Here is a 23,864-nt window from a genome sequence, read left to right as displayed (position 1 = left end):
TCTTGGATATATGTGATTACATACATCCAAACAACCAGTCAGGTATTAGCTAGAGCAAAATGTAACCCCTTAGAAAATGGAGGTAAAATATCTAACATGTAGTTATTGCCGTATCAGAAATGCAATGTCAAAGAAACTTGTCAAAACTTTATATGTTGACAATTTAGAGATGTTGTATATCTATTGTATAATCTAGGGCTGCACAGTGAATGAATCCCAATCTTGGTTTCCCATTACTAAATGAGCATGATCTAGAGATGTTTACAGTGCATGCCAAAAGCAAATCAAGCTCTCTTTAAATCAGGAGTGTTTGTCTGCATGTGTCGACTGTTCTGTTCTGTTTTCTTTGTATCATTGTGGGGTCTTTACCTTAGAATACAAAGCACACTGGGACAACTGTTGTTTTGATTTGGTGCTATATAAATAAAACTGAATTGAATTGAAATGAATTGTTCCCTGCACTGTGCACCGTTACGTTTCCTGGATGTCATCTAAGTAAAACTACATTAAACGATACATATACAACAAAATTCAGATGTCGGGCTCAGCAGAAGGTGAAGAGCTGATCCCTCAAAATGGATCATCATCCGTTGTTTGGAAATACTTGGATTGGATTGGGAAGCGATGTTACCCATGAAGAAATCATAGATAAAGAAGTCATGCATGTCTGTACCACCAAGCAGCACCACTAACTTATTTATCTGCAGGAAAAGACACTACAGACTGCAGTATAGTTAATACATGAAGGCCAAGAAAAACAGTGCAAATCATCCAACAACTCAGACATCCATGAACCTGAGCCTCATCGTTGTGTTCATTCAGCTCACAAAGATGATGCAGTTGCATTCTCTTTGCCCAAAGACGTCTGTCCACTAAATACAGCGACCATTAAATGTTTCAGGATAATTGTCAACATACTGAACAACAGAGATGTTTTTCACGACGCACAGGTGTAAAGATCTGTGTTGTGTGTAAAAGGAGAAGGCTAACGCAGCTGCAAAGTAGTTTACTACAAATTTTATTCACATCACTCATGCAGGTATAAGTGATGCATGTGATGAAACACTTTTAATGGTCATTTATTTAGAGAAAAATAGAGTCATTTGTTTTAAAATATTCCTCATTAAAATGAGCATTTTACTTGGACAGATTGTACCTGGCTTCTTCTAACAGTCCTTCTCTGGGCATCGATTAAACCTCTAAAAACTCATCTCTCTTCATCAAAATAACATATTTAGTGATTTCTTTTCTCATAAAATTAATCCCTTGGCCTAAATGTAACTCTGCAATCTTCATTTAGCATTGCAAGGATCTATAAAAAATGAAATGTGAAAATTAACTGACACGTTCTCTGGCTGAACAGTTTTGCTAAGAAGATAAAGGAAAACTATTCTTCACTTTTTAAAACAGGAGGAGGTATCATTCTGTCAGAGGAGAGAAAAGGACATAGAAAGGCCTCCTAGGTCTAAAACTATCAAATAAAGCTTTTATAAGGATTAACACCTGTCAGGAAGCCTTTTATCCACAGTAATTTAGTAATTATATATATTAAATATTGATATTTTTATTCTATTGACAGTACACAGCAAACCTTGGTCCCTGAGGTCATGTGACCAGGGCTTGCTTGCTGTCCAGCACACGAGGCTGAAAACAAAAGGCGACAAAGCTTTTGGAACTGTGGCCCCCAGATTGTGGAACTCTCTCCCTTTGAGCCTGAGATCTGTGGACTCAGTGGTCGCTTTTAAAAAAACAGCTAAAAACCCATCTTTTTAAACTTGCTTTTAGTTGATTTTTATTTTTAGGTTTTAGCTTCTTTGAAGCACTTTGTGATTTTTATCTTGAAAGGTGCTATATAAATAAAGTTTTACTTTTACTATTCGCAAGTTAAAAATATAAAGATATCTAACTGTATTTTATATTCTGCTAGCAAATGTGAGCTGATGGATCATTTCAGGCAACAAAAAAGGCAAAACCTACAGGCTGTATTTGGAGGTGTTTCACACAGCAAAAGGACAAAAAAGGCCAAGGTCACTATATCTGTATATTACTGCTTCACATTTGGCCCAAATGCAATCATGAAAAAGCTTTTTTGCATGAACTTTGGCCTGTGAGTGCCAGCGATAGGGTTTTTAATCAGGGCACGTGATTTTATGATTACCGTCCTGACGTAGAGAGACTTGCAACAAACAGGAAAAAACAGTGCGTCTGTAATCCTCTGCATGCTCAAGCTTTATGAACAAACACTATCCTACAAGTGGTTGCAGCATGACGCTCAGTATTTATGTTTGTCGAGTGTCTTCCACGAGTAATTACTTTACTGTCTTCCACCCCAACACTGAGCTTTTGGTGGAGCTCAGAGCTCTTATGATTCCACACTGTGTTTTCTACGTTTTGACCACCCACCAGCTCCCCTCCCGCAGTAAACTCACCCCACACATACACACCTGCTCTCCTCTCAGTGCTCTCAGCAGGCCTGCTGCCAGTCTCCTCAGCAGTCAGCCAATCAGTCCCTGCTCTGTAGTTTAGATCAGACGGTGCTCCCCTCATTGGCTGACTCAGAAGCAGGCAGCCAGGCTCGCAGCAGTGTTTGGAGAGAGTGGTCCTCAATTGTTTTGTTGTAGAATCAAGCATCCTGTATTCAGGGCAGGGCTGTTTCATTAGTTTAATGCTTCACCAGGTTAGAGGCTTCATTAGCTAAATGTACCCTTTCTTCTCTAATCAGATCAGCAAAATCAGATCAGCCTGAATCATCAAACACTATTTTCGTATAGTAGATCACCTGCAGTATCAAATACTGGAAGTAGCGTGGTTCTCTGAGATTTTTTTGAAAACTCTTTCTGGGTTTCATATTCCATTTTTCCCACATCTCCCTCTTTCCCATCTTCTCATTCAAAGGTGTACAGTTATTGCTTTTCCCCCAAAAAGATTGTACATGCCAAATGTGTCAAAAATGGCTTTTTTTCTGCGCTCCTGTTCACTTTGCATTCTGTACGTCTCTACTTCTGTTTGTCAGTGTTTGTGTGTTTCCTTTTCCCTGTTTTCTCATTCATTCCTGCCCAGTGCTGCAGTCATGGCGAGGAATGAATCCACAATTTGGCTCGCAGTATTTCTCAAAGGACTCTGAGGAGAAAACTCAATCTTTGTGGTTAATTCTAAAAAGACAACTAAGGACTTGTGTGAACGTAGCCTGCAAAAGTCAGCAGATAACCATTTTCTGCATCAATCCAGGATTTTAACATCGCTGTTGGTGTTTGGTGACTGATGATTTGTGAACATTGTGCAACTAAGATGAAATGAATAACTCTATTCTGCTACCAAAAAAGGGGGGAAAGTCTTAAATTTTTATAAGCTACATCGGCTGTAGCTCTTTCTAGACCCTCTTTATCACTCTAATGTTGAGCCCATGGGTATTCTTGAACCTCTGACCTCAATTCATACTGCTTTTCTTTTCGCAGGCTGCCTTCTTCCTCTGGTGCGATGGAGGTGAAGCAAATTGATAAGATGTCCTGATAGTTAATTTGGTAATGTTGCCGGCTGTTCATTTTTGCCAGGCAAAAATGGATTTCTGAGGCTTTTTTGTTGCTGTCTTTTCACTGCACTGCCCTTAAAAATGTAGTGCAGTGTAGATTCTTCCTATTTCTTTGTCTATGAGTGTACAGCACGGCAATATTTCCATGCTTCTCCATGTCTTTCTGTCAGTGTTTTTTTTTTCAGTAAATAGTAACTGATTTCACGGTAGAGGTTCAATCTAATCAGTCCAGACATTAAACTGTGTCTTATATTTCCTGCTGTCCAAGAAATAATGAATTCTTTGCAAGGCTGATGATTAAACAGAGTACCTGACACACATGAGAGAGAAGCGATAGCACAGTAGCATGAACACTGCAATAAACCACATAAAAAAGGAGGAAACATTACATTCTATTTGCATAGTAATTCATTTTTGCTCTCTCTCAAAACTCACAAGTGTTTCTACTTAATCAGAAACTGATAAATAAGTAATAGGAACTAAGCCTGCTTTCTCTGCTCTTTGGGGAACTGGCATGGTTTTGAGTGCTTCATAAACTGAGTATGTTGGACTATCGTGAATTGCTATGATTTACTTTTTTGATTGTTAGTAAAATAGCCTTTTTGTTAGGGCTGCACGATTAATCGTTAGAAAATCGCGATCTCGATTCATACTTATGTGCGATCTCATTTCCAAATGACAACGATTTAAAAAAAAAAAAAAAAAGATGACGACGATTGTACCGCATTTTGATCCGGGACGTAATCTGCTTGAAAACAAGCGCTCACTCTTCCTGCGCAACAAATGACAAGGGCGGAGCCTTATACCACGTGATACAGAAGCTGTGCCGTGTGATGCTAAAATTAGCAGGGAAAAAACAACGGAGAGCACGTCAGGGATGACGAGAAAGTGACAGGAGAAAATCCGTCCCGGTCAACCACCCAAACATCAATAACGGGAACCTCACACAGCGCTTCCCTATACCCGTCGACCTCCCGCAGGCACAAAGAAATTAGAGGCTATCACTTATCACCTGACCAAAGATACGGCTCCCATCAACACTGTGCAAAACGAGGGATTTAGGAAAATGATCAACACCCTAGACAAACGCTACACAGTGCCGTCCCGCAACTATTTTTCTATTGTTGCACTACCTGCTCTATACACGCAGTGTCGAGCAACGGTGGAGACGGAATTTCAAGCAGTACAACATTTTGCAGCAACAACAAAACGTGAGACATTTGTTGTTTTTATGTTTATTTATTGTTTTTATGTTCAGTCTCAACTGTTACGAAGTTGATGTGCAGTTAATAAGTGCAATAAATATTTATACTGGAAATATTTATACTGGAATTTATACTGTATACTGGAATTATTATACTGGAATTTATACTGTATACAATAAATATTTATGCTGGAAAAGAAAATCGTGAGAGAATCGTGATCTCAATTCTAAGCCAAAAAATCGTGATTCTCATTTTATGCAAAATCGTGCAGCCCTACTTTTTGTACATTTTTTCATTTGTCTCATTAAAATTGACGTCTAAGTAGTTTTTGTTATGTGTCTGCCACCAGATAAACACCATATAGGAATCACATACCTTTTTTAAAAACCTTTTAAACTAAAACAATGTGACATCTTACACCATTATTTAGTTAACAAAACCCAAGTCAAAATGGAAACGCGGTATTTGAAAAGCTCTCATAGGAATAAAGATGGTAGGTAACAGCCAGCTGCTGTTAATGAAATGTGCTTGATTATCAGACAGTGTGAGCACTTCTATGAAAGCAGAAGTTTTGCTGGTCTGGAGCACTGAGGTGTCTTTTAACAAAATGCCAAGGAGGAAACACATTAAGGATGGAATTGTTATTTCCTATTAATGGTTATAAGGTCATTTCCAAACAATTTAAATACCATCATTCTACAATGATAAACATTATTCATAAGTGAAAAACATTCAAAACAGCTGTTAATCTCTCCAAAAGTAGACATCCTAGCAAATTCACCCCAATGATCACAGAAAAAAAAAACCAAGAGTAACTACTCTGACTCCTTAAGGGGCAGGGATAGCTCAGTAGTTAGAGTGGTGGCCCCGTGATCGGAAGGTCAGGGGTTCGATTCCCCTGAACAGCTACCCTGAGGTACCCCTGAGCAAGGTACCGTCCCTACACACTGCTCCCCGGGCGCCCAGTGGCTGCCCACTGCTTCACTGAGTGAATGGGTTAAATGCAGAGAGGGATTTTCCCCACGGGGACCAATAAAGTACACTTTCTTCTTCTTAAGGCTACGTCCACACGTACACGGGTATTTTTGAAAACGGATATTTTCCGTTTTCGTTTTAAAAAATAATCCCGTCCACACGTAAACGCAGAAATGAAGGAAAACGCTGCTATGAACATGCCAAAGCAACAGGTGGCGATATATTCCTAACCGTGCAGAAATGTTGGCCAATCAGAAGTCTAGAAGCCTCGGTGGGAAATAGTAAACAAAGCTGGGGCATAGAAGCAGAACCGAGTCGTATGTGTGGAGGGACAGTAACTGTGTGTATATGTAAGCATTTAAACACTGCAGAGAGTAGAATTAACAGTAACAGTATTGTAGAAATTCATTTCACTGAAACAATAACGTGGCGCACAGTGTGACGTCAAAAAAGGCGCACACCTTTGACGCTGCGTTTTCTCCATTTTTCTCGTCCACACATAAATGCAACAACGGAGTTTTCAAAAATATCCACCCTGGCCGGAGTTTTTAAAAATCTCTGTTTTCAGTGACCGAAAACGTCGTTTACGTGTGGACGAAAGGTGCAAACGCATAAAAAAATCTGCATTTTCTTAGTTAGCATGTTAAATATTAAAGCTTATGACAGTACAGTAAGGGTTGCAAGGAGGAAGGAATAAACCCAAGTGGTGTATGCGAGCACCTGTCAGCCTGTCATGGTAGTGAAGTGTTGGTGATTTGGGTTTGTTTGGCAGCCACAGGACCTTGCACCTTGCAGTTGCTGAGTTCACCATGAACCAAAGTATTCTAGAGTCAAATGCGAGGCCATGTGTCAGATAGCTTGAGCTTGGTTGTGGTGATACAACCGGAGAATGATGGCGAGCACACCAGAAAATCTACAACAGTGACCCAGTCAAAAGTCTAGACCTCAACCCAATTCAAATACAGTGGGACCTGAGGACAGCTATGCAAAAACAAATACCTGCAAAGCTCGTGAGGTTTTCAGGATGATAGCCATTCAGAAAACGATTATTTCATAAGTTACTGCTGCTGAATGGGGTTCAAGCTATTGAACAAGCTATGGGGTGTTCTTAGATTTTCATGCATCTACTTCTGAATTTTGGCTTTGTGTTAAATAACCATATGTCTTGTGATTGTATTTGACTAATGGTAAGACTTGTTAAGGACCAGATGTGTTTTTGTGTATTATTTTCTGGGGGTAGCTGTAACTCAGGAGGTAGAGCAGGTCAATCCCTTGGTGCTTCCACTCTGCGTTCGATATATCACTGGGCAAAATACCAACTCCTGATGCATCCATCAGAGTACAGATGTGCGTGAATGTTAGATTGAACAGAGAAAACTGATTGTGTGAATTTTATTGAATGCTTTGAAGCTCAGGTAAAGTAGAAACGCGCTATAGAAGAGCTAGGTCCCCTGCCTGCCATTTTGCAATTACTTCATTAGGTCTACCTTACTAGTACCGGGTTGGACCCCCTTTTGCATTCAGAACTACCTTAACACTTCTTAAAGATTCAGCAGGATGCTTCCAGCACCTTGTTGAATTTATGCATAACACAGTTGCACACATCAGTGATGTGAATTTCCTGTGTCACCACATCCCAAACGTGCTCCATCAGATTGAGATGTGGTGACTGTGGAGGCAACTAAAGTAGTTTAATGCTATCCCACTGGAAACAGCCATCAGAAGATGGGTATGCTGTGGTCATAAAGGGATGAACATGCTCTGCAACAATATTTAAGCAGACTGTGGGGTGTTTAAATGATGCTAAAGTGGTGCTAAGGGCCCGAACTTTGCCAAGAAAATTTTCCCCACGCCATTACACTATGTTAAGATTCAATATTGAGGAAGGGTACAAGAGGTGATCGAAGAATAACCACACTGGTCCGGCCGGGTGAAGTCAAACGAAGATTTTAATGAATACACGCGTGGGAAGAAAACTCTGTACGCAGACAGGAAGTAGTCTTCGACTCAATCAAAGCATGAACAGATATTTTATAGCATCAGGGTTTGTTTACTGACGCCCCTTCATACGTCACAGACACATTTTATACATAGATCAAATCAAAACCACAACGACTTTTGACACCGTTTAAAAGAACAATTGTCTCCTATCTTCACAACAGGTGCTTCCTGTCACTGCCGGATGCTCGCAGCAGTTCTGCGACAAACTGCTCTTTGCAACATCAGCAAAACATGATTAAACTTTCACCTATAAATGATTCTCTAACTGAGTGTGTGTGTGTGTGCGTCTGTGTGCTAACCACAATTGCACCCTGTTTCACCTCGCGACTAGCTCCTGACCCCTCACCAGACAGAGAGACAGAAACCACTCTCGTATATGTAATAATCGAACTGAAACTATGGATATGACTTTTACTAAATAAATGTTTTAATCAAGAACCTCTACTAAACATAATAACTGTGTGCATAAGCATCTTAAGGCCTTCTTAAAGCTATCTGTTACATTGTTAAAGCAATGATCATACTGTTGCTTAAAATAACTTCCTGCTTGTGCAAACTCTCTGCAAGCCTGTTTCCTGTCAGCCTGTGACTTTTAGCCTTTCTGAAAGACACACACTGTTCTACCTTGGAATGCAATATCCATGCTGCAAATTATATTATTAATGCAATAACAATTATTTAACAATAGCAGTAAAATAATTTCCCTCCTCGACACTCCCCCTTTTGACCTCTGAAAACCAGAGGTCACAATACATGGTGTCCTCACGCAGACCCTTCTCTGGTGGTCTCGAACCTCGAGATCTCCAGGATCCTCGCCCCTCCTGTGGTCGCCGAGATCAGTCTTCTGCAAAGGAAACAAAACACCTTTTCTTGCATCTCCCTAACTTATCCTATCTGGGACTCTTTAATTAAAAGCCTGATCCTAATTATCTTCTTAACTTATTGACTTGTGTTTATGTATACTCTTCAACGTTACTCATCACTTTAAAATTCTTTTAAGCGCTGGTTTCACGTCCAGTTGCTCGCTCTACTTTCCCTTATCTGATCATCAACATCCTATGCACAAGTTGTCGCTGCTGCAAGTTAATCTACTCCAAAAGAAAACAACCACTTCAATCAATTAAGTTTAAGCATATAAGCAATTACTCCTGTATACATTTCATCATAGCTAAATGCTGCCTTGAAACAACTCCTATGTGTTAACACTAACTTCATTTTAAAACCTCACATTTCCTATGTTATCACCTGTTTTGGTATAACCTTTTTATTTCATTTTGCTCCCTTAATGTAACAATACCTTCTAATTCTAATGTATCAGACTTAACCAAAATATATGCTTTCCTTCCTCTTTGGTCCTTCTTTAAGTTCAGTTAAAAGCTAAATGAATTTAAGGCCTTTTGCCTGGAATCAATACTGTCATGTGTGTTTCTTAACTCTGTGTCTGTAAGCGTGTGCAATCCTTCATGAACTCATATTATCCTCACAGTAGATTGGCTAATCATAGCGCTAGCCAAAGGCTCGTGACCCTCCAGAGACAAATTTGAGCCACAACTCCTTTAAAAGCACAAAATGCAATATGTATAAAATAGTTATAACTGCACCTGAAATACAAAGTTAACATCATCATAAACATCTTATGGTCATCAAAGCAATGGGCAGGGCTGCGACCCAATTTAGCCCTGTCTGCGCACAATTTTTAGCCAACTTGTTTTTCAAATTTAGGTTCATCCTCCCTACCTCTTGCAAATCTTTATTCTTGAAGTGAGTACCATTGTCTGATCTAATTCTCTTGGGAAACCCATGCCTTGGAATGTAATGATTAAGCACTTAATCACGCTTTTCGCGTCTTCACATTTGGTCGCCCATGCTTCGGGCCACCCAGTCAAAACATCCACACCCACCAACAAATACCTCACCCCACCTGGGCCTGCATCAATCATGTCGGTATAATCAATCACGACCTCTTCTCCTGGCCTTCCTGGCATGAGAACCTTACCAGCTTCAGGTTTTACTGCTGGCTTTGGGTTGTGTGCCCCACAAATTAGGCACGTTCTGGCCCTTTCCAGTATCATCCTTCTCAACTCAGGATGCCACCATCGGCACAAATTTCTCTCCATCTGTTTCACTCCCACGTGACCAAGCCCGTGAGCCTCATTCACCTTTTGTTCCGCCATTTTGGCCGTTAAAGCGGGACGCCCATCTGGCCCCCTCCACAAACCGCCATCTTGCCAGGCTCCTTTGTTTTCCCACACCCCCTTTTCCTCTGGGGATGTCTCCTCCTGAGCCTGTCTAACTTCTCCCATGCTATTAGTGCTACCCTCCTCTTCTGGGGTTACCTGCACCAGTTGTCTCTGTCCTTTGTAGCCCGCTGCTTCCTTTGCGGCTTCGTCAGCTTTCTGATTTCCTCTTGCCACCATACTGTCTGCTTGTGAGTGGCCTTTGCATTTTATAATACTTACCTCGTCTGGGTCCTCCAGGGCCTTTTTGTGACAGATGGGTGCATTAGTGGCCGTTCTGAACCCGGCTCTCTTCCACTGAGCCAGTTCCACATGAGCTGCTCCAAACGCATATGCTGAGTCAGTGTAGATATTCACTCTCATGTTTTTAGCCAACCTCAGGGCTCGAGTTAGGGCTATCACTTCAGCTCTCTGGGCCGACTGTTGTCCCTCGATTTTTCCTTCAACCTGGGCTTTCTTAATACAGTCATGTGGTTCTCCTGACCCCATTAGGTCTGCCATATTTATTCCTTCATGTGTGAATATCAGATTTGGCGCCTCTAAAATTTTGCTGAACCTTTGTTGCGTCAGTGGAGTCATTGTGAATGCCTGTGAGTTCACATAGGCCACTACACTGTGTGTAGTAAGCACTTTCAGTGGGTGTTCCCTCACTATATGTGCTGTTTTCTGAATTATCTTTGCTACTCCTGCTGCGTGTTGTGTGCATGTGGGATGCCTTGCTTCTGTTGAATTTAATCTTATGCTGACATACATAAGTACATCCCTACCTCCCCCTTTTTTCTGAAACAACACACCATTCACAACTCCCTTTGTTTCTGAAACATCAAGATAAAATGCCTCATCATAGTTAGGTGTGGCCAGATCTGTGGCTCTTGACAAATCCTGTTTTAGTGAAATGAGCGCTGTCCCTGTGTCCGGCGTCCAAGGCAATTCAGCCTTCAGATTTCGAACACTAACTTTCTTGATCAAGTCCCTTAAAGGTGCCGTTTTACCCGCATAGTTCGGAATGAACTGCCTGCTGTAACCTGTCAAGCCAAGAAAGGAAAGCAACTCCTTCACAGTTCTTGGTTTTGGATGTGTCAGAATTTGGTCTCTGTGTGTGTTCATTAACCCCACTGATCTGTGTACGATCACCCGGCCCAGGAATGTTACCTCTGGCCGGACCAACTGCAGTTTTTCTTTGCTCACTTTGAAGCCACACTCCGCCAATCTGTTCAACACCACGAGCGATGCTGCCGTACAGGCCGCTGCTGACGGGGCTGCAATAAGAAGATCATCAACATACTGTATTAATTTACAGCCCCCTGGCAGTTGACATGGGGACAATGCCTCTTTCAACACCTGATTAAAAATTCCTGGTGAGAGTGCAAAGCCTTGTGGTAGGCGTGTGTACCTAAATTTGCGGCCTCTGTATGTGAATGAGAAAATGTCTCTGAGTGACTCGTGCAGTGGGAGACAAAAGAATGCATTCGCTAGGTCAATACATGTGAACCACTTTTGGTCTTCAGTTTTGTGCTTCTATTATGGTCTGTTAAATGGTATGTCATACTTCAGCCGGAACAGGACAGGCGAACAGTTAGCTAGACCCACATCTGTGGGCCCTGCGGACCACAAAGTACCAGGCAATTTTGAGAGCTCAGCTACTGCATCAGGATGATCCATTCTTTCCCTGCCATGTATTCTGGAGATTTCTTTATGTTCTAAGATCACTACATCGTTGGACAAACAAGTTATGCGATATATTTTACATTTTGGTGCATACCAGACATTTGGAATTTGGGTGCCTTGCCAGCATGCGTTGTCCAGCGCCCGCTTGACCATTGGTCCCAGATCTCTTGGCCCATGACCCTCGTGGACCGCCAATGTAATGTGAGGGGCTGAATCCTCTCCCACATTGTACCAAGGCAGTTGTTCATCAGTAAATTTCACAGCCGCGGCCACACCTTCTGGTCCAACATAAATGTTATGTGTTTGCACATTCCACGTCTGTCCCTCAAGATCAGACTGGAACTGTTCCCGATAGATATCATTATCTTCCCTATCATAAAAGAGTGTAACGTGGAAAGGATCTCGCGGTGGGGAATAGACGGCCAGGCTCATTATCCAGGGTTTCCACAGCTGATAATGTCTCAGAATACCTTCTTCCACTAGCCTCCCCCAGTAGATTTTGGCAGTGGGTTGTTCAGAGTTCTGGACTTAAATATTGAGTCTTTGAAGGTGATCCCAGTTTCACAAGCAGGTCCCTGCCCATGAGATTTTCCAGGCACCTGTGAGGACACCACATATTGGTGCTTCAAAGTCTGTTTTCCCAGCTGTGTCAATGCTGGATCATCATCATTGACAGCATAGGTTCTGCCGTCCCCACGCTGTTCAGTTTCTCCGAGCTCCATCAGTATTGCTCCCCCTCCCAGCCCCAGTCGGCTACTGGGTACTGGGGGGCTGGTGCTGCATTCGGGTTTGGAGCCTGATGTGCTCCCCTGTAAGCAACTCTTTGTCTTGGGCCTCCTTGTGCCTGGGGTTGATAGCCTCGCCTCTGATAATTTCGCTGCGATTCAGGGCATTCTCGGGACCAGTGTCCTTCTGCTCCACAGCTGTAACAGGCAGTCCAAGACACACTGCCAGGATTCCCCGGATTCCGAGCCCTTTGTCCTCCCCTCACGGATCCACCACGCCCTCTCTGCGGTCCACCGGTCCCCCAATTCCCTACGGGTTGACGCTGCCTTGGTGCATTGGCGGGCCAACGATCATCAGGGTAGAGACCCGGATCCTGATCTGGCCAGTCAGGCACAGGATCGGGCTGAGGCCTTGCCACCATTATAGTCTTATTTAGTTCTTTCGGTTCTTTTTTCTTCGCATTATATTTTTCGCGAGCCTCACCCAGCTGCAGCCTAAGCAGCTGCGCCTGTGCTTCATCTAACTCTTTCTTTTGTTTGTTCGTCAAATCCTGTTCCTGCTGAAGTCTGTGGGTCACATGTCTCTCCCACTGCACCGAGTCTGCAACGGCAAAATCTGGGTTCTTTTCCAAGTCAACTGCAACCTGATTGGGCAGCCCTGCCAGCACTGCCGAACGACACCACGCTCTACTTTCACCCTCCTTCCCCGGATGTATTCCTGTTCCTAACAACCATTGTTCCTTTACTTTAGCTAAACACTCTCTGGGTGTGTTTTTGGGATCCCAAATAATTTTTGGAATGGCTCCAAAGTTAGGAGTTGGGTCCTTCTCCCGAACTGCATCTGCTAAGTCACTCTGCACCTCATGATATTTCAGGTCATTTGCATATCTGGTTGTTTGAGCTATCTGCTCTACATCTGCTAACCCACCACCCAGCATACAACGTCCGGCCAAAGTGCGAAAGTCGCCCAGCGCTAATTCTTCTCCTTCCCAATGTTCTCCCTTGGTTATTGGTGGAAGTTGTTTAACCAATGCTTCCAAATCTCTCACCTTATAGGCGCGATAAACTGGTTCGTTCTTTGGACCTGCTATTAGAGGCAGACTTAAACCAGGGTCAGGAGCTCCTTGTTCAAAACTCACTCTTCTACTCTTCCTCAACTTTCCTTTCCCCTTTGAGCTCTTACATATGGGCTGTCTCTGTGCTTGGTCTCTCTTCACACTTCTTTTCCTCAAAATTAGGCTTGTACTTGGTTGGGGTTCAGCTCCTCCATCTTCGTCCTCCTCATCGTCTTCTTCTGATGACGTCGCACGGTCTTCATTCTCCTCTTCTGGCCCTCCCTGCATTACTCTCTGCTTTATAACCTCCAATGCCGTTAATGCCTCTATGGACGCACGTAGGGCCTCATGCATTTGTCCATACACTTCTCCTTCAGTTTTTAACACCAAGCTCAGAGGTATTTTATCACCCAGCCCTTTCTGTTGGAATATAATAGGTTTACTTACCTCAAACTCCATCGCTTGGCACTCTTTCTCTGCTGCTTTTGATACTCCAGGGGAAGCCAAGCGAACAGCTTTCTTAAGCTGTTCGAGCTGATCCTTCAGAGGTTTGCATCCCCTTTTCCTACTAGTTGTCGCACCCGATCTGTCAGCCATTCTCTGAAACACAGACTTACCTCTCCAATAGTTCCTCGGATTAGTGTTTTTTCATTTATTTTAAACCCATTAACGGCGCTGCGCGTCCCTTGTATACTTTACAGCAACACACCCTCAAGGGTCCCTCAACTTGTCCCGTGCTAATAAGTCTAAAACCAAGAAATCACCTTTATGACATTATGTCAAAGCTTTCTCCATGTTGCACAGCCTGCCACAGGTCTAACAAAAAAATCGCTGCCCGAGAAGGCTCCCACATATCAAGGTGGTCGTTTTCACAAACTTCCAGCAGACCCTCAAATAAACAAAAACAACGACCCAGGCAGGCTTCCAGTTCAGCCTCCTCAATTTCTATGCACACTGAAAACTCATGGGGAGATTCTTCTGTCTCCCCGTGTCCTACACAATTCACCTCCAAATGATCCCCTACAATTGAAATTTCAGTGTGGAATGACGCAGAGATTAACATTTCCTTATTTATTCACTATATGTAACCTGAATTTTCTCTCTCTTATCAAATAACAAAGGTTATCTTTTCAATTTGTTATTGAACTACTAATTAAGTTGCTTTTTATGGTGTCAGTGATAAACTGCCCCTAAAAGTCCACTTTATTGCGTGCTCATTGAGTTACTCCTATCAAAACTATTTAACAAGTTCCATTTACACATACTCATTAATCTGTCACGCTTATTAGTGGCTCATGGTTGCTTAAAGCCTATGTCTGACTTGACCACAGAGTTAGAGCATCATTCAATCCTCTCAGGATGACCACTCCACTTACTCTGCATCCAGTCAGCTCATGAATTAACAACCCTTGCAGACTGTAACCCCCGGACGAGCCCCCAAATGTTAAGATTCAATATTGAGGAAGGGTACAAGAGGTGATCGAAGAATAACCACACTGGTCCGGCCGGGTGAAGTCAAACGAAGATTTTAATGAATACACGCGTGGGAAGAAAACTCTGTACGCAGACAGGAAGTAGTCTTCGACTCAATCAAAGCATGAACAGATATTTTATAGCATCAGGGTTTGTTTACTGACGCCCCTTCATACGTCACAGACACATTTTATACATAGATCAAATCAAAACCACAACGACTTTTGACACCGTTTAAAAGAACAATTGTCTCCTATCTTCACAACAGGTGCTTCCTGTCACTGCCGGATGCTCGCAGCAGTTCTGCGACAAACTGCTCTTTGCAACATCAGCAAAACATGATTAAACTTTCACCTATAAATGATTCTCTAACTGAGTGTGTGTGTGTGTGCGTCTGTGTGCTAACCACAATTGCACCCTGTTTCACCTCGCGACTAGCTCCTGACCCCTCACCAGACAGAGAGACAGAAACCACTCTCGTATATGTAATAATCGAACTGAAACTATGGATATGACTTTTACTAAATAAATGTTTTAATCAAGAACCTCTACTAAACATAATAACTGTGTGCATAAGCATCTTAAGGCCTTCTTAAAGCTATCTGTTACATTGTTAAAGCAATGATCATACTGTTGCTTAAAATAACTTCCTGCTTGTGCAAACTCTCTGCAAGCCTGTTTCCTGTCAGCCTGTGACTTTTAGCCTTTCTGAAAGACACACACTGTTCTACCTTGGAATGCAATATCCATGCTGCAAATTATATTATTAATGCAATAACAATTATTTAACAATAGCAGTAAAATAATTTCCCTCCTCGACAACTACCAGCAGCCTGATACAGGGCAGGATGCATTCATGTTTCCATGATGTTAAATTCTGAATCTGCCATCTAAATGTGGCAGCAGAAATAGATACTCATCAGACCAGGTAATGTTTTCCCAATCTTCCTTTGTGTAATTTTGATTAACTTATTTGAATTACAGCCTCATTTTCCTGTTCTTAGCTGACATTAGTGGCACCCATTATGGTCTTTTTCTGTAGCCCATATGCACATATGACATGTGTTTTCAGAGATGTGCTTCTGCTTAGCTTGGTTGGAACTGGTGGTTATTGGAGTTGGTTCCTGCCTTCTTATCAGCTCGAAGCAGTCTGGTCATTCTCCTCTGTCCTGTGGAATCGAGGTATGTGCATCTGCCATTCCCTGGATAATTTCTCCTTTTTTGGACCCTTCTTTGTAAATCCTAGAGATGGTTGTGCAGGAAAATCTCAGTAAATCATCAGTTTTTGAAATTCTCAGATGAGCCCATCTGGCGCCAATAACCATGCCACATTCAAAGGCACTCAAATCATCTTTCTTCCATATTCTGATGCTCAGTTTGATCTTCAGCAGGTCATCTTGACCGTGTCTACGTGCCTAAATGGATTAAGTTGCTGCCATGTGATTGGCTGGTTAGTTATTTGAATTATCAAGCTGTTGAACAGACGTGCGCAATGAAGTGATTTTTTTCTCTAGCTATATTTATTGACTTTAAAGGGATTTCCAAACAAATAGTTGTACTATTATCTAGTTTACTTCTTTATTGTCAAAATTGTATATTTACAGTAATACCACTGTAAGCAATAACCTATTGGTATTACTGTGGTTTCATGTTGCTTTCTGTATTTCAAAGCAATCTAGACATGCAAAAAGAAAAGTCTCCATGAATCGTAATGGTACTACACTGATATATTTTATATATCTGTATTCTTAGAATTGATTGGTTGTGATGCTTAACTCGGTGTTAATCTCCAGAGGTGAAACCAATGGGACAGTGCCAGAAAGTACAGCGTTGTCACTTTAGGCTGCCTCCAAAAGCAAGTCTGTCCCTGTCAGCTACCACTTGCTAAATAGCATTAAACAGTATTTGTATGGTTTAGATATATAATAATGCAACCATTATCCATGGGCTTTTAAGGCTTAATGGCAGGGTGCTTGATTGACAGGTGTGCTGACACAGGGTGCTGTAGTGGATTGCTGTCTGCTATAACTCACCTCCTATAATTACAGTCAATTAATTAGATCTTTACACCATATTTAGTAAACCCATCCCATTTCGGACTTCAGTTTTGGTGGGCAACATTCTACTATTGGGGTCACTACCCCAAGTGGTCCAGTTATCACAGGGACCACTATTGCTTTCACCTTCCACATCTTCTCTAGCTCTTCTCTCAACCCTTGGCATGTTCCTTCTTCCTTATGTTTCTATCACTTGGTATAGCTATATCTATCACCACTGCCTTCTTCCTCTGCTTCTTCTCTCTCCCACACACGTCACTATAAGACTGGACTCTCACACGCACCACCACACATTTCCTATAATCCTATAATTCCTATAATTTATAATCTCTTCTGCTATTTGCACATTCTTTACTGTAAATTCCTAAGTTAATTTGTAAATTTTGTAGTAAATTATAAATATTGTAAAACTTTTCTTCTGTCATTTAATGGTCGGGCATTGTACAGCTACAAGCATTTCACCCCCATGTCATTCTGTGTATGGTTGTGTGTGTGTGACAAATAAAATTTGAATTTGAATTTGAATTTGCTTGTCCACCACTACTATGTCCTTTTGGTTAGCAATCAGTTACAGACACACCAGTTTGTCTGTCTGTAACTGAAAGTTTTAGCTTGGTCATTCTCAGCCACCCTAGGAACCATATTCTGTTTTGATCTTGGAACTCTTCCAGCCCATACTTTTGAAACGGTGCCGGTGCTTAAACGGTGCTCAAACCGGTGCTTAAAGAATGGAGAACACAAAATTGGTCCAAAAACCTCTCATGTTCAGCTTTTTTTTCTTTGTAAAAAGATAACAATGTTAGCCTTTTCTGCAGCTATGGGGCATATATGGTAGGGCTAGGGGCCAGGGCTCTCCTCTTCGGGTTCTTGGGGGATGTTGCTAACTCCGGGTCCGATAACAGGCACCACACCCGCAGTAGATGTGCTCAGTGTGAGGTCTCGCAGGAAGCTATCAAATACGGCGCATTTCTCGGCTTTTAAAAAAAACGCTATACGTCTCCAGGTGTTTCATCAGATTCGAGGTGTTACCTCCTTTGACAGTATCACAGTATCAGCTTAAAGCACTTGTTGCTGCTGAGTTTGCATATTTTGCTGTGAAGTACAGCCAGACTTTTTAATCTGTAGCTCTGCTCTAAAAGAACGTACGTACCTGGACCCGCCTACTATCCTCGGAAACGTAAAATGATTGGCTAGAATCTAAAGTGTATCACAGCTCAGGAAAAAAAAGCACCGAAATAAAGCACCGAAATGTGCGCTGCTTTTCGGTCTGGTTACTACCGTTTATGTCAGAACCGATATCGGTACCCATCCCTACTCATACGATTGTTGGGGTTCTGTCTGTTTTCTCTGTGTTAAAGGGTCTTTACCTTACAATATAAAGTGCCTTGTGGCAACTGTTGTTGTGATTTGGTGCTGTATGAATGAAATTGAATTGGAGTGGAAGGATTAAAAACCACTCATGTACATAATATCTTTTCTACACAGAGTTTGGTGAGGCCTGTCCTAAAGGAGGGAAGCGCCATCATTTTTCTTTTCTTTTTACTGCCTGGTGCAATCTTATTTCTGTCCTCCTTTGAACCAGAGTATGATAGACTAGCTCGACTCAAAGACACGCACAGTGTAGTGCTGATTCCACAGCTCTGGTGGCAAACTGTTTTCTTTGGTGTCCATGTTTAAAAGACCATCCTGTTCACATATCTTGAGTAAAGGATGGAGTAAATGAGAGCTGTGGTTTCATCCCTCTCAAACCTAGTTTTGATCATCAGCAAGATGATACGAGACAGCTTTCAGGTCACCATACAATGTGGCTCATGAGCAATAACATAAAGTCAAAACTGACACATTTTAGAAACATGAGTTTCATTTTAAATAACTAAGTTAAAAATAGCAGGAGCACATGATGAGGTCTAGCATGAAGCGGTGTCTTCCCTCCAAGCTGACCTGACCTTAGGCCTTTATCCACACCTAATCAGGTGTAGACCATAAGCAATTAGCGCCAGGCAAAACAGAAAGACTCTTGCACTGGTAATTCCAGGAGAATAGGGGTTACAGAGGGTCACAACAGTATATTACTATGTATATTACTCTGTATGCCTGTGTACATCTCAATACAACACCGCACTACGACAAAACAAGAGGAACCATTATGTAAAGTAGGAATGTGTCATATATTTAAAAATTGACTGCAGTGTATTTTTAACATGATTCAGCAGCCATGAGGAATAATTTTCTGCAGCCCCGTGGAGATGTTGTTTGCTGTGTGACCAAAGGCTTTGCTAAGCTCATTTGATGCAAATTGATTATATGAGATGAACAACAGCTAAACAATGAGACACAAAATAGGAAAGTGTAAAACATTAGCATAATGTTTTTGACATCCTTCAATCGAAATCTAATCAATATAAACGGGACCCTTCTGTTTGAGTGGACAGTACTAGTGACAGCTATAGTTTTTTTTTTTAACAGTTCCTCATTTATTGTGATTGTGACGCACTTTATTTGAAATCAACTGCTTCCAAGATATCCACTAAAATGAGAAGGTGTGCATGTAATAATAAGGCTGAGAGGTGTCATGTTTATGAGTGATTAATTCCTGACAGCTCCTCCCTGTGGGTGTCAGGTGACTGATACAAGTACAGTGTAATGTAATGTGTGCACTGATGCGAAACCTTTCCATTTCAGGAACAATAATGAAACCAAACCTTCAACAAATTTAAATGAAGGCTGTATGTGGATGACAATAGATGAAACCAGGACAATTTGAAAGTGGGTCTAAATTGTTTTTCATGCTGTACAAAAATGATATAAGTTCATGGCATCACACAGTGCACGTTTGAGGGTCTTTCCTGGGATTTGCTTACTTTCATTGCCTCTAAAATTAGAGTGAGGGAAATTATTATTGATCCCCTGCTGAATGTGTAATGTGCTCACTTTCAAAGAAATGAACAGTGTCTCTTTATATGTTAATTTCATGGCGAAAGGCACAATAGCAACCTAAAATCCAGGAAAAAAAACACATTACATAAAACTTTTAAATTGATTTGCATGCCATTGAGTTAGATATTTCTTAATGTTGGTCACCAGGTTTGCACAGATCTCAGGAGGGATTTTGGCCCACCCCTCTTTAAAGTGACTCTGTAAACCCTTTAGATTTCCTGGCTGCCACTCGGAAACTCAAGGCTTCAACAGATTTTCTATAGAATTGAGGTCAGAAGACTTGTTAGGTCACCCCATAATCTTAATGTGCTCGTTCTTTAGCCACCCCTTTGTTGCCTTGGCAGTATGTTTTGGGTCATTGTCAGTGCTTTCAGTGTTTTGGCTGAGGGAAGATCCCGTCCAAGTTTTTACAGCCCAATCCAATGACCCCTCAATGTCATCAAGTTGTCTTGTAGCCTTAGCAGAAAAGCAGCCCAGTGCACTGTGGGGTTGCTGTTCTTTGGGTAATACTCAGGATTTCTTTTCCTCTAAACACAGTGGATTGAGTTGATGCTAAGGAGCTCCATTTTGGTTTCATCTGACCGCAGCACTTTCTCCCAAGCCTTATCTGAGTCTTTCAGATGGGGTTTCTTGAAGAGGGGGAACTTGGAGGCACTGCAAGATTTGAGTCTATTGTGTTGTAGTCTGTTACTGTGTTATTAGTGACTGTAGTCCCAGCTGCTCTCAGATCACTAAGTTTCTCCAACGTGGTTTTGAGCTGACCACCTTTGCAGGGAGCTCTATACCGAAGGCCATTGATGGTCGTTTTATATAATATGTATATATATATATATATATATATATATATATATATTACTCGTTACCGTACAAATTAATTTATAGCTTTTATGTATATTTTTTTTATGGATTTTTGGTTTATATTCTTTCTGTCTCCATTCAAATTAAGCTACCATAACAATAGAGATTGTTAATTTCTTTGGAAGTGAGCAAATTTATAAATTCAGCAAGGGATCAAATGGATTTCCTCCCACTGCATATGATATGAAGCTTTTTACAATTAGCATCCAAACTGTTTTTCAGACCCATTTTCAAAACAGTTGGAACATTTTGTAAAATTAGGGAAAAAAGATTCTAAAGATCCATTTTCACCCTATCAAATTGAAACTAGTAAAAAGACACAATGTTGCATGTTAACTGTGAAAAACTGTTGTTCATAAGTGTCTTTATAAAAATTGAGACCCATTTAAAGCGACATGCTACAAAAAAGTTGGGACAAGAACAACAAGATACAGGGTTGTGTAATGATATAGGGACACAGGATGATGTGGTCAAAACTAACAGTTTGTCAATAGTAAATTCTCTAGTTTAAAACTGTGAAAAGATGTGAGAAAGACACACTGTGGAAAAGAGCCAGAGATTAATAACAATGATTAAATGCAGAGTGGAGTGAAGAAGAAACCCAGGCCTATCACCTGATTCATTCAGCCCCGACTAAATGCTTTGTCCAAAAAGAAAGTTCCAAGCCTAATCCTAGCAGTACAGAGGGTCTGTCACCTGAATTCAGACTGGGAGCTGGTTCCACAGAGGAACCAGTTCAGTTTTAAATATTATACTAACCACAAGTAAACCAGAGGTCTGAGATCAAAGTGTTTTATTGGACTGGTATGGTGCTATGAGGCCTTCAGGATAAGAGGGGCCTGAGAATTCTAGACCTTGTATGTAAAAAGGATTTTAAAATTGATTCTGGCTTTAACAGGGAGCCAATGAAGAGAAGCCACTATTGGAAAAATAAGCTCTCTATTTCTAATCCCTGTCAGCACTCTCACTGAGGCATTTTGGATCAAGTGAAGGTTTTCAGTGAGTTTTTAGGACAGGCTGGTAAAAATGAATTACAGTACTCCAAACTTAAAGTAATAAATGTACGAACTAGTTTTTCAGCATCACTCTGAGACAGGATTTTTGTCATTCTGAAAATATTGCACAAATGCAAGAAAGCAGTCCTACATATATGTTTAGAATGCACATTGAAGGACATATCCTGGTCAAAAATGGCTCCAAGATTCCTCACAGTTTTACTGGTGGCCAAAGTAGTGCTTTAGTATCTGCTTTAACACCATGTTCTTGTCACCAAGATTTTTAAGGCCGGTACAATAACCCCAATTTTGTGTGAATTTATAAGCAGCAAGTTAGGCCTTCCAGGTCATCCAGGCCTTTAAGACATTCCTGCAGTGTGTTATCTGACTTCATGGATTGATAACTTTTGGCATCGTCTGCATAGCAGTGAAGATGCATATTATGCCTTCTAATGCTAATGCAAGGGAAGGATGCATAATGTAAACAGAAGTGGTCCTAGAACGGATCCCTGTGGAACTGATTAACCTTGGTGTGAATAGGACTCCATCTTATCCAAATCACAGTATCTTTAATATCTACAACATGCTCTAATCATTGTAATGAAATATAATGGTCAACTCTATTCACAGTTGAATATAATATGATAGAGGGCAGTTTATTGAACAGTGCATAAAAGTCTAACAGGAGAAAGAAGATCATACAAATGCAAGTTAAAACTTGGCCATACAGAGAAAAAATATATTTAAACATATTGTGAAACACTGTGGCCTGTTCTGGACTCACACTGGTTTTAGGTGGATTTTGACAGCACTTTGATCTTATCCATTGGGTTGGAGTTGAAGAGAATGGTCCTGTGGCCATGTTACATTTATAATGTCAAGACAGTTTTCCATTGAAGTTTAGTGAAAAACTGTCTTGCAATCAGTGAAATCTTACATGTCACATAATTAACTACACCATAAAACATTAACAGTGGTATAAATTCAGGACTTGTTTGTCTATAGACGGTACAGATGTGTCTCAAAAACACAGATATCTGGTAATCAGTGCTAAGTACCATATAAATAAAATTCTAAAAACAAAGACTTGCACTCACCAAAGCTAAAGCACATGCTTCTTGGACAGATTGTCAGTACAATTAGCTGCACTCCAAGTCATATTATTTTTCAGGCTTGTTTTTTGGGGCTGTATTTATGAGGCACAAACTAACAGAACATGAAAAAAAGATATTTGCCTTTTTTTTATCCAAGTATCTTGATAGTTTCTTTGATAAAGGTGTTTCAAATTTCATTTCTGTTTTCTAGTTGAATTATTTCATAAGAATTATAGTGTGAAATCATGAAAACTGAGTAAGTTGGTTACATTTCTGGCAAAGTCACTTTGTCATTACTGTCTTTGAGTCCAAGCTGGGCCTGAACAGGGATCTTTAATCAGAGAGAAGGGAATAGATGGTATGCTACATGTCAATACCAGTATGTACTTTTTATGGGCAATTACTTGCATTTGCAGTCTTGAGCTAACCTCTCATTGATGTATTAAACACAGCTAAAAAAAACAAAAGCAAAAAAGCACAGCTAAGATCCAGTGTTAGAGAGAATCAGAGAATCAGCTTTCCTGAATAACTGTTCAACTTTCTTATACAAGCAGTTACAGAGCATGCAACTCGAGTTAACCTTCCTGATTGTGGGGCTTATCTTACATTACAGCTCATGCCATTCAAAGTAATGGGCCTGATGATGAGATTTGGCACTTGGACAGAAAGTAGTGAATCCATCCATCCATCCATCCAGGCCTGCACCAGAGAGCATGAATCACTATAATGTACAGGGGGAGAGGGAGGAATTCACAACAGTGGTGAAAGTACTTTTCTGTTCCATCCCAAGTTGCTTTGCTCAGTGTCTCACCCTGTGATTGTGCCAGCTCGATGAAGTGGATCTGCCTGTCCTGAGATGACACAGAGGAAATCTTACCACTAGTGCCATTGGACCTTCCCAAGTCTGAGAAGTGTCACAATTACACAGCCCCTTATGTCACAAGCTATCAGTCGTTATGTAAAACCATTTTGCCACTGGGGAGAATAAATGTTTCTCCTCTTTCACCTTACGCAGATTTCTCAGTCTGAGCCAGAGAAAGACTAACATGACTCTA

At 41.2% G+C, this 23,864-nt stretch overlaps 1 protein-coding gene across 3 annotated transcripts in view; it reads left to right on the top strand.

Moving 5' to 3' along the window:
* The window catches only part of tspan9a (tetraspanin 9a), a 192,232-nt gene that overhangs the window by 61,265 nt on the left and 107,103 nt on the right, over positions 1-23,864 (top strand). The window contains exon 1 of one of the 3 annotated variants that reach the window (XM_080304950.1): positions 15,892-16,050. The exons of the other annotated variants lie outside the window; for them this stretch is intronic. Within the exon in view, the coding sequence (XP_080161076.1) occupies positions 15,894-16,050 (157 nt within the window). The 5' untranslated portion in view covers positions 15,892-15,893. Of the gene's footprint in view, positions 1-15,891; positions 16,051-23,864 lie in introns of those variants that run through there. 3 annotated transcript variants of the gene reach the window in all.

Source organism: Astatotilapia calliptera, chromosome 7 (genome assembly GCF_964374335.1).
Source record: "Astatotilapia calliptera chromosome 7, fAstCal68.1, whole genome shotgun sequence".
Lineage (NCBI taxonomy): Eukaryota > Metazoa > Chordata > Actinopteri > Cichliformes > Cichlidae > Astatotilapia > Astatotilapia calliptera.
This window is presented reverse-complemented; position numbering and strand designations above follow the sequence as displayed.